The sequence below is a fragment of the Triticum aestivum genome, chromosome 5A, assembly GCF_018294505.1.
Source record: "Triticum aestivum cultivar Chinese Spring chromosome 5A, IWGSC CS RefSeq v2.1, whole genome shotgun sequence".
Taxonomy (NCBI): Eukaryota; Viridiplantae; Streptophyta; class Magnoliopsida; order Poales; family Poaceae; genus Triticum; species Triticum aestivum.
The window spans coordinates 569,842,144-569,852,763 of NC_057806.1; the positions used below are offsets into that span (position 1 = coordinate 569,842,144).

At 48.3% G+C, this 10,620-nt stretch overlaps 1 protein-coding gene across 2 annotated transcripts; it reads left to right on the forward strand.

The window, feature by feature from the left end:
* Positions 1-3,228: 3,228 nt before the first annotated feature.
* Positions 3,229-7,465, forward strand: LOC123104855 (putative UPF0481 protein At3g02645). Of its 2 annotated transcripts, none has more exons than XR_006450573.1 (2): positions 3,229-6,012; positions 6,073-6,408. XR_006450573.1 is itself a non-coding variant. In XM_044526770.1 (2 exons), exons 1-2 carry the CDS (start codon positions 3,229-3,231, stop codon positions 7,151-7,153), a joined length of 1,725 nt encoding a protein of 574 aa, XP_044382705.1. In that variant the 3' UTR covers positions 7,154-7,465. The 2 variants fall into 2 exon arrangements, 1 of the variants encoding a protein (XP_044382705.1); XM_044526770.1 differs by lacking the exon at positions 6,073-6,408 and adding an exon at positions 6,776-7,465 and having other exon boundaries at positions 3,229-4,575.
* The last annotated feature ends 3,155 nt before the right edge of the window (positions 7,466-10,620 follow it).

Sequence of the window (10,620 nt, forward strand, 5' to 3'; positions counted from 1 at the left end):
CACCTTACAGCGGAAACCCCACATGCTTGGGCGACACAAAGGGCACCATGGGACATCACCATATCAACATAAAACCCATATCAATCACACCATGCGAAATTAACGCGTAGGACCAAAAAGAATCTACTTAAACATCATAGGATGGCCATACATCATTGGATAATAATATATAGCATTAAGCACCATGTTCAAGTAGAGAATTATAGGCCTCTTTTGGTTCATAGGATAGGATTATCATAGGAATAGGAATTTTGTAGGAAATGAGATGACATGTATCTCAAATCCTACGAGTAGGAATAGGAAACGAGATGTCATTTGGTTGACACCAAAGGAATTTTTTCATTGAGTCTAGGCTCATTTTTATTTTCCTATGAAATGTGGAGGATAGGAACCAATCCTATGTAGGAATAGGAATATATTCCTATGAACCAAAGGGCTCTAAAGGAAAAAAAATCCTATAAGAATCCTATCCTCTAAAATTCCTATGAAATTCCTCCAAACCAAAGGAGGCCTATAGTGGGAATATAGAGGTTACACCACTGCATAGAGGGGGGGAGGGTTGGTGATGACGGCGGCAAAGTTGTTGGTGTAGATCGCCGTCACGATGGTTCCTCCGGCGGCACTTCGGCGCCACCGGAAGAGAGGCGAAGAAGGCTCGCCTCCTCCTTCTTGGTTGGCCTCCCCCCATAGATGGGAGGAGAGTTTCCCCTCTGGTCCATGGCTGCCATGGCTCCCGGAGGGCAAGAGCCCCTCCGAGATTGGATCTCTTTCTGTTTCTCTTATGTTTCGTTTCTCTATTTCTGTCCGAAAACCGTTCCTTAAATATCCGGAGATCTGTAAGTTCAATCAGGCTGAAATTTTAACACGATTTTTATTTCTCGATATAAGCTTCCTTGCGGCCGAAGAAGGACTCCAACCAATTTACGAGGTGGCCACAAGGCAACCCCGCACGACCTGGGGGTGGTGGCGTCCTGATACCTTGTGAAGGATGTGGGACTCCGTTTGCGTTGATTCTTCCTCCCAAAAATCACATATATTCCAAAATAAATCTCTATAAAAATTTATCGCATTTGGACTTCGTTTGATATGGATTTTTTGTGAAAAAATGCAAAAAACAGGAACGAACACTGGATCATTATTTTAATACCAAAAATAATATAAAATATTACCAAATATATATATATATATATATATATATATAAGTTGTAGAATATTTGCATGAAACAATAAGAAAATATAGATACGACGGAGACGTATCAACAACTTTTCTCTACCCTCATGGATATGCAGATTTTCACCAACAATTCTTACCAATGTGATGTGCAACTTCGTCTATTGCCCCGGCCAACTGCCTAACTGACCATGTAGAACTTCGTCTGTCGCCCCTGCCAACTAAAACTTAACGTCCATAAGTAGGAAGGAGGAGGAGTAGCACATCAACTACTAGGCAGCTGGCTGAAACACCAGACTAAGTTGCACATATCTTCGGTAGGAATAGGTGGGGCAGGGTGTGCCGGTGAAAACCATTAGTAGGGCGGGGTGCACATCGACTACTAGGTAGTTGACTAGACAACAGACTAGTCACACATGACAAAAAGTTGCTTTGTCATGGCTAATCCTCATAGAAAATTGGATCATGGGGTAAAAAAAATTGGTTTCGAAAAAAGTTGAACAATACAATACTAAAGTTACACCATGTAGTAACAGAGTTGCACCATATAGCACCAGAGTTGGCATTGTTTTTTTTGTCAAAACATATATAAATAAAATCTAGTTTCAAAGAGCGAATTCCAACCATGAAAACGGATCCGGATTCTGACATTCGATTGTGGAGTTATGCCTTTTTGAAAATTTAAAAATGCAGTTAAATGCATCACATGTCGTGCTTCGGTGTCCTCCCTCATATACGTGGACCCAGGTTGCATGGAACCGGATCCTCTAACATTATGAAGGAAAGTCACGGTGCTACAGTATTTGCCTAGTGTAAAATGAATAAGGAAACTCTTAGTAGGTAATTAGTCGGTTATTTACCGTTGGTATTCAATGTAGATATAAATAATTTAAAATTAATTTTATTTCATCATCAATTTATTTGTATGTAATTACTATTAATGAACACAGTAGATCATCATTTTGCAAATTAATTTAAGTTATTTTAGTCATAACCATATGGATAGAAAGAAGGAAAGTTATGGTATTATAACTTCTCTAACTTTTCTTCGCAATGTTAGAGAATCCGGTTCCAGGTTACATGCAACTTTGATCCTTTGTCGTCTCACATGCGGCCCCATCCCTCCTCTTGCTAGCTGCTTGTCGTTTAGTGTGAGCGCTCAATTTGGCGAGCTAGGGCGCGCGATTAAGGCTTGTTGTTGTTTAGGTGAGTGCCCGATTAGATGAGATAGGGCGTGCGCACAATTAGGGTTTTAGGATATATCTTAACTGCTAGATATTTGGTAGGATTAGAGCATCTCCAACGGCCGCATAAAAATTTGGCGTCCAATAAAAGTTATAGTGCACCACTTTAGCATTTTTAGTGCGTAGGGACCAACATCGCTTTTGCAGACGCCCGAAAACGCGCGCACAAAAAGCGCACAGTGCAAATTGTGAAGCGCGCGCAATTCGGAGCCCAAAATATGCTGCGCACGATAGTGTTTTTCAGCGCGCGCCCAAAAATTTTTAGCGCTGCAGCATCTGCTAGAACTGTGCGGCGCCCAAAAAAACAAAATTTTAGTGTGCGGAGCTCTTTTTGGGCGCCCGTTGGAGATGCTCTTAGAGAGTATTTGTTTCCAGGGACTCATTGGTCTAGGGACTTAAATAAGTCCCTATAAGTCCCATCTAAACCAAACAGGAGGGACGGACTTAAAGTGGGCATTTGGGACTTATGAAATAAGACTCTTAAAGAGGGACTTATATGGACTTATAGTTGTAATATGATCTTATAAAGACTTACAAGTCTCAGGAACCAAACATGTAAGGACTTTTTAGGGACTTGAGACTTATAAGTTGGGACTAAAAAAAGTTCTAGAACTTATGAAAAGTCTTAGGACTTATGAACCAAACAGGGCTTTAGTTGATACTGTACTTGAGTTACAGTCGCATCTATTCTCCATTCCTTCTTATATATAGTAATACCACTGCCATATTGACCAGGTAGCCACGGCAACCATACCTAGTGCACCGCGCGCGCGCACACACACACACGGTAGAGGTTGAGCGACTGAGCGAGAAATGGCCGCCTCCGATCAACAACAGCAGGCCCGCAGCAACCGGCAAGGCTTTGTGGACGAGTCCCGGTGGGTGGAGCTGATCCGGCAGTCCCTCCGGGAGGTTCCCGGGGAGGAGGAGGACGACGGCATCCACGTGTCCGTGTTCGACGTGCCGAAGCAGCTGCAGGTGCACAGGCCCGATGCCTACAGGCCGCAGTTCATCGCCCTGGGCCCCTACCACCACTGGCACCCTCACCTGTACGACATGGAGCGCTACAAGATCGACGCCGCCCGCCGCGCGCTCCGCGCGGCCGGCAGCAGCCTGGAGGACATCGTCTCCAAGCTCGCGTGCCACGAGCGCCGGGTCCGTGCACACTACCACCGCCACCTCGACTTCCAAGACGGGACGCTATCCCTCATGATGCTCGTGGACGGCGCATTCCTGCTCGAGTTCCTCGCCATCCACCACCACCACGCCGCCGCCAAGGCCAAGCCAGAGAGGGTCTCCGTCTCTAGCTGGACGTCGAGGATGGCGCACCTCATCGACCTGGGCGGGAGCGGGCGGAAGTCCGCTCACGGCCTCATCCTCCGCGACATGCTCATGCTCGAGAACCAGATTCCGCTCTTCCTCCTCCGTCAGATCCTCCAGGCGACATGTCACTCCCAGTCTCAGTCCGTCGACGAGTCCACCACGCGGCTCACGTGCATGGTGACGGGCCTCATGAAGGAGCTCTGCCCGTTTAAGATGGAGGGCAACTTCCCGGACAAGGAAATTGAGAGGGACATCGGCAAGCATGCGCACCTGCTCGAGCTGCTTTACTACCTGCTCGTGCCCAAGCCCTGTGAAAATTCTGCGCCGGCGTGGTCTGGCCACGTCGACGAGGATATCGAGGAGCAGAGAACGGACGGCGGCGAAGAAGGCCAAGGACCTTCCTCCGGCAGCGGCAGCGAGCACGTGATGCAAGTGCTCGCCACCATGCGGAGAGTCGCGTCGAGGCTCAAGGGCGGCCGCCTCAGCCACGTGATGAAGCCGATCGAGTTTGCTGCCAAGGCGCCGTGGAAGATGCTCACCGGCATACCTGGCATCTCGGCCTTGTCCATGCCCGCGGACACCGGCGAGCAGGCGTCCACCATGAGCCAGGACGAGGAGATCGAGATCCCATCGGTCACCGAACTGGCCAGCAGCGGCGTCCGGTTTGCGCCGACCAACGGCAACCTGTCCACCATCGCCTTCAACCGCAAGACGGGGACGCTCCACCTCCCCGCGGTGACCCTCGACTGCAACACCGAGGTGGTGCTCCGGAACCTGGTCGCCTACGAGTCGTCCGCCGCATCGGGCCCGCTGGTGTTCACCCGGTACACGGAGCTTGTTAGTTTTAATCTTGTCATGGTCATGTATCTGCATGGGAGATGCTGAGGGCCGTGTGATGCGGCAGCTTGGTGAGATGCCGTTGTGGCGTGAAGCTGCGGTGGTGCATGCATGTACTGGGATATTATCTAGTTAGTTAGTGCATGGTTGGTTGAGGTATGGCCGAGTGATTTGGTCAAGTTAATTAGTACGTGTATGTAGCAGATGGAGGTTGCATGCAGCTGTAATAGTGGAGTAGTTGGACACGTCCTAAACGTGAGCATAGGAAACGGATCATGGAGTTGGCTCCTGGCCGTGCTAGCTGATGTATATAAGTATTGCATTGATTGAATGAAACGGAGGCCGTGAGGGCTGAGGGAAAAAAGATGTAGCATATGTGTGTCTCACCGGGAGAACAAAGCAAAGCTGGTTCCTCCCACGGTGAGATGTGTGTGTGTGTAGAGTTTCTTGTGTATGTGTGTGTTCTTGTGTTCTTGAGAGAAGAAGATAGAGAGAAACCACAAGAGAGTTTTGTGAGGGAGCTCGAGGTAGAAGAAGAAGCGGCGCTGCGAGGAGGCGGCGCCAACAATTGGTATCAGAGCCAGGTTGATCCGCGGCGGCGGCGGCGGCGTGGTGGACTCCATGGGAGGTGGAGGACGCCGACGCGAGGTGATGGCTGGCAGGGGCGCGATGCCGCGGGCGGCCGGTTGCGGTGCGATGCCGCGAGATGAAGGTGGTGCGATGATCGGCGTCGCGAGGACGTCATCCACGACAAGATGGTCCGTGGTGACCGGCGCTGCGATGGCGTCGGTTGTGGCGCGACGGACTTCATGCGAGATGGAGGCCGACGGCGCAAGAAGGAGGATGGTGGCTATGCGGTGCCGCTATGTGAAGATGGCGGTGCGAAGCTGCCACAAGAAGAGTCGGCGTGATGCCGACGACGGTGGTGTGATGCCATCGTCATCATGGAAAGTTGGTGTGAAGCCAACAAAAGTTGCGGTGCGATGCCGCTTGGCGAAGACGGCGTGGTGATCGGCGCTGCGACAGCGTCGTCCACGTCAAGAGGTGGCTGCGGCGTTCGGCAAGATGGCATGATGGCGCGTGCGTACGTCGGGGCGGAGGTTCATGGGGCACCGGCGGGAGGCTAGGTGCTGCATCATGCGTCCAGGAACACGACGATTGACAGCTGTGCGTCCATGGTGAAGTTGGCTGCTGCTGGCATGTGTCGTGCTCGCCGAAGGCAAGGTGCGACGATGACCCAGTGATGAGGATAGCAGTGGTGGTGCATCAACGGCAAGCTCCATGAGATATGGAGGTCACAGTGGCGGTAGAATCCATGAGATGTGGAGGCCGCAGGTGGTGGCAGACTTCGTGAGATGCGGAGGCCGGTGTAGGTGGCCATGGCTACCATCGCAGGAGGGTTCGTGTGCTTATGGCGAACACAAGTGCAGCGGCAAGGTTTTCGTGGTGACGCAGGAGGGTTCGTGTGCTTATGGCGAACACAAGTGCAGCGGCAAGGTTTTCGTGGTGACATGCGGCGGCACTGGAAGGAATGCGTCGTCCACGGCAAGGTGATGTTGTGGCAAGAGGATGTAGGTGATCTACATAAAAAAATTAGAGGAGTTGACATGGCAAGATTAGGGGGTTGAATGTTAGTTTTAATCTTGTCATGGTCATGTATCTGCATGGGAGATGCTGAGGGCCGTGTGATGCGGCAGCTTGGTGAGATGCCGTTGTGGCGTGAAGCTGCGGTGGTGCATGCATGTACTGGGATATTATCTAGTTAGTTAGTGCATGGTTGGTTGAGGTATGGCCGAGTGATTTGGTCAAGTTAATTAGTACGTGTATGTAGCATATGGAGGTTGCATGCAGCTGTAATAGTGGAGTAGTTGGACACGTCCTAAACGTGAGCATAGGAAACGGATCATGGAGTTGGCTCCTGGCCGTGCTAGCTGATGTATATAAGTATTGCATTGATTGAATGAAACGGAGGCCGTGAGGGCTGAGGGAAAAAAGATGTAGCATATGTGTGTCTCACCGGAAGAACAAAGCAAAGCTGGTTCCTCCCACGGTGAGGTGTGTGTGTGTGTAGAGTTTCATGTGTATGTGTGTGTTCTTGTGTTCTTGAGAGAAGAAGATAAAGAGAAACCACAAGAGAGTTTTGTGAGGGAGCTCGAGGTAGAAGAAGAAGGGGCGCTGCGAGGAGGCGGCGCCAACAGAGCTGATGAACGGCATCATCGACACCAACGACGACGTCACTCTGCTCCGCAAGCGCGGCGTGGTGATCAACCGCATGAAGAAGAGCGACGGCGAGGCCGCCAAGCTGTGGAACGGCATGAGCCGCTCGGTGCAGCACTCCAAGGTGCCGGACCTGGACGCGGTCATCGACGACGTGAACCGCTACTACGGCCGCCGGTGGAGCGTCAAGGCGAAGCGGTTCATGCGCAAGTACGTGCTCAGCTCATGGAAGATGCTCACCTTCCTCGCCACCATCAGCATGCTGCTGCTCACCACCTTGCAGGCCTTCTGCTCCGTCTACACGTGCTCCCGGTGGTTCACTGACGTTGTTGTCACGGTCACGCCGACATCAAGAGAGTAGATCGGTATACGCCTGCGATCCTCAGCCACCCGGTGTATGCGACGACATAGCGTGATCATGCTTATGGCTTGTTTATTTGCACCTACGGTTTTCAGTTCCTTGCCGGCGAGACCTAATGCTTCAATCTCGGTTGTAGGAGTAGGAATAAAGTTTAAGGTTTGGTGTCCGGTCGTCGATGGCGAGACGATGATGTTGCCTTATGCCGGCGTCAAATAAGTCATCCTCGCCTTGTCCTAGTTTCGGATGTGTGTCGTCTAGAGGCATGTAGAGGATGGTGTGTCTCCCGATCTAGTTCTTCGGTTCTGGTTTTCACTTGTGTAGGCATGTCTCAGGGGTGCCGTTATATGGAGCAAACGGCGTGCTTGTGCAACTTGATCCTTCAGCTCTAGCAAATCGACATGGCTCCAACTAATATTTGAAAACAAAAGGCTTGCTTGAGGTCAATCTAAAATCAAGTGGATAGAACGTGTTCAAAAATAAATAAAAACATAAAGTGTGGCATAAGTTTGGTTAAATGGGCTAAAGTGGATGAAACTTTCTTAAATGTGGTAATCTCCATCAAAAATGACAAAAAGAAGGGGTGATAAAATGGAATTGACTCTAAATTTTACGTACGCTACCACTAAAAAAGAGCAATTCATGAAATGAAAATGAGCGTGCGCAATTCATTCTTACTAGAAGCCATGTTCATTTTTTTCTAACTTCAAAGATCGAAGGAAATAACTGTGCATCCATTGCGTATATGTGTATCAGTTACGTATCTGTGCATTCATTACATACCATCTTTCTACAAGATTTGTCATATTAACACTATAAATAAGGTCGTTGATGCCATGATGTTGACCTGTGGCTATTTGCAACTACACTCCAAGCTATATAACCACATTGGGCCTTCATAGCCAATCAACATGAAAAGTTGTAGTTTGAGTAAAATTATAGCTTGCTATCTCTCGTGTGGGTGCAACAGTTCTGGCGAATGCATAGACAATTTTAACTTGTTTGGGTTGAGAGTGGGATGCATTAGGAATGGGAGTTTGGCTTGACTTGCAGTTCAAGCTGCAATCAAGATGAACCGTGGATGGTTCACTTTCTGCATTGTGACGTAACTTAATATGCAAGCATCTCTCGATAACAGCTTCGACGAGGTTGTCTGTGTCCATCAAGACTCGCTTGCATTTATGATACTAGATGGCTCATTATGCCAATTGGCACAGAGACAACCAACAATGCAGAAGCTAATCGAACTATTTGAAACATGAAAAGGAAGTTATGTGAACTATTTCAAGGATGTTTCCTGCAAATGGTCTCCAAGTGATTATGTTTCATAATGCATTTGTATATGCCATGTATTACCAACGACAGTTAACGTGATCATTTTTCATGTCCTTCTTTGGCTCGCTAGAAGAACCCGATAGCCGTTTCGCCCGGTTGTCTCCCAAATATCTGGCCTTTCTGTTCAGACTAAGACATAACCATCCTTTCTACCCAGCCACGTCCTGCTCGACCATGCCGGTTTAGCACTATGTATTGTTATTTATTGGGCAAAAAGAAATAGGGACGTACCCGGGTGGGAAAAACGAACCACCCGCATGGCCGACTCGCACGCGTGCGAGACCCGGGAGGGCCAAGCGGCATGCCAAGCTCTTCCCATGTTGGCCCGGGAGGGCCAGTACGATCAGCAGGGCATTTGTTTTGCAAGTTTAAGTAGTAATTAGTCCAATGATCTCAGCACCCAAATTAATTAATACAAATAAGTTAGCATCCATCATGCACTTGAATTATTTTCACATGTCTCTTTTTGGTTCAAGTTATGTTAAGTGAGGAAGCACGTACTGATCGAACTGTATTCAATTTCTATTTTAGCCAAGACTTTGTCCATATTTTTTCTATCATCTTAACAGCTCGTTATGCTTTTGCTAGGTGATTTGATCAGAAACGATGGTAATGAGTTCAAGTCATAGCCAACGAGAAGCACAAGTGACTGTAGTGGAAGAATAGGGCGAATCACAATAACCATTTATTTGAATATCTCATTATTCCAAAATCCGGATTGTTTGGAGGAGAGATACATCTAAACATGAGTGTAGCCAGCCCGAATACAATTTGGAATCTGTGTAACTCAAGTGTGGCTATGCAAATTTTAGATGGAGTTTGTGGTTACTTATTGGAGTAGCAAATTCCGGTTACCTAGTAGAAAGTAAGTGGAATCTGAAATGAATTGTTAAATCTGTTTTCTTTGCTTCTGCTAAAGAGAGAAGCCGAGGAATACTGCTATCTTGGTTCTATGGAAGGCTTATTTGTCGGCTGGAACCCCTTCCGATTCAAGCCAATTTGGACAAGAAGAACCCCAAGTCTCTTAGAATCCCTGTAAAGCCACATTCCGCATTACTATTGGAAGACGCCGTGGGTCGTGGGCATGGAGCGGAGGGGAATATATTGCAGCAGTCATGGGTTCCTATTATATTCATTCAAAATAGTACAAAAAACGAATGGTCCTTGTTTTGTCTTAATGAAGCTCCTGGGTTGCTTGATTGATGGGTGAGAAGTTTGAGGACTTGTACATGATATATGAGAGTTAGGAACAAGCTTTGGTAATCCACGTTCTGGTTTTAGGGCAAGGCACAGACCACGTGGTTTGACATTATGAAGGCAACAACTTATATGCGTTCAGTTTAAGATAGGGTTGGGCCGAGAGATAAACCAAAATGGTGTGGTTTGTACATGTGGTCATGGGCTGTAGAGGCCCCATTCCGACCTCTCTCAGTCTCAATGGGAAGTAGTCTATGCTTGGCGCCAGGATGCAGGATGGGAAGGCCCAGGCCCAATCGGTACCTCTGCCTCCGACCTTGTCGCCGCTACATTCTCTGCCATAGCCACCTCCTCTCCTCTGCCACCGAAATCGTAGGACCTCGCCTTCGCGTTCTGTTGTGCCGCAACTTCACCATGCCGGTCTTGCCCAAAACCACTGTAGGGATGCAGCCATCCTGCGAAGAACACCTCCCCATGGTGGCCGCGGACGCCATGCAGTGTGAAATAGGGTGTTCTTGATTTATAGGTCCTTCTTTTGAATGGTTGTTGGCTATTCCTACTTGATGAGAAAAACTAGTTGATGGGTATCCCCTTGCGCAGGGCGCTCCAGTTGCTGCCACCTGTTGCATGCTTTGGTGCATCCGTGGGAGCACGTTTTTTTTCGTTTCTGCATGTGTTTTTGGTTTTTTGGGGGTTTGGCTTTTGCCTAGCTTTCTCTGTGTTCTTTGTAAAAAGTAGTTTTGTTTGGCGAAGCACAACTATGTTCCAAGAAAAAAACACACAGTCCATGCTTTCACGAGAAAACATGATTTGCTTCTTAAGAAGCATAGCCTATGCTTCTATTAAAAACATAGCCGTGTTTTCACAGAAATCACATATTTGCTTGTGCGAAAAGCACACCCTGTGCTTTCGTCAGAGAGAAGCACATCTATAAGGGA

What these genes read in the sequence shown, in the direction of transcription:
- LOC123104855 (XM_044526770.1), top strand. Translation starts at nt 3,229, where the DNA reads ATGGCCGCCTCCGATCAACAACAGCAGGCCCGCAGCAACCGGCAAGGC. An exon ending in TCACCCGGTACACGGAGCTT is followed by an intron (nt 4,576 to 6,775) that starts GTTAGTTTTAAT and finishes GCGCCAACAGAG; the next exon opens with CTGATGAACGGCATCATCGA.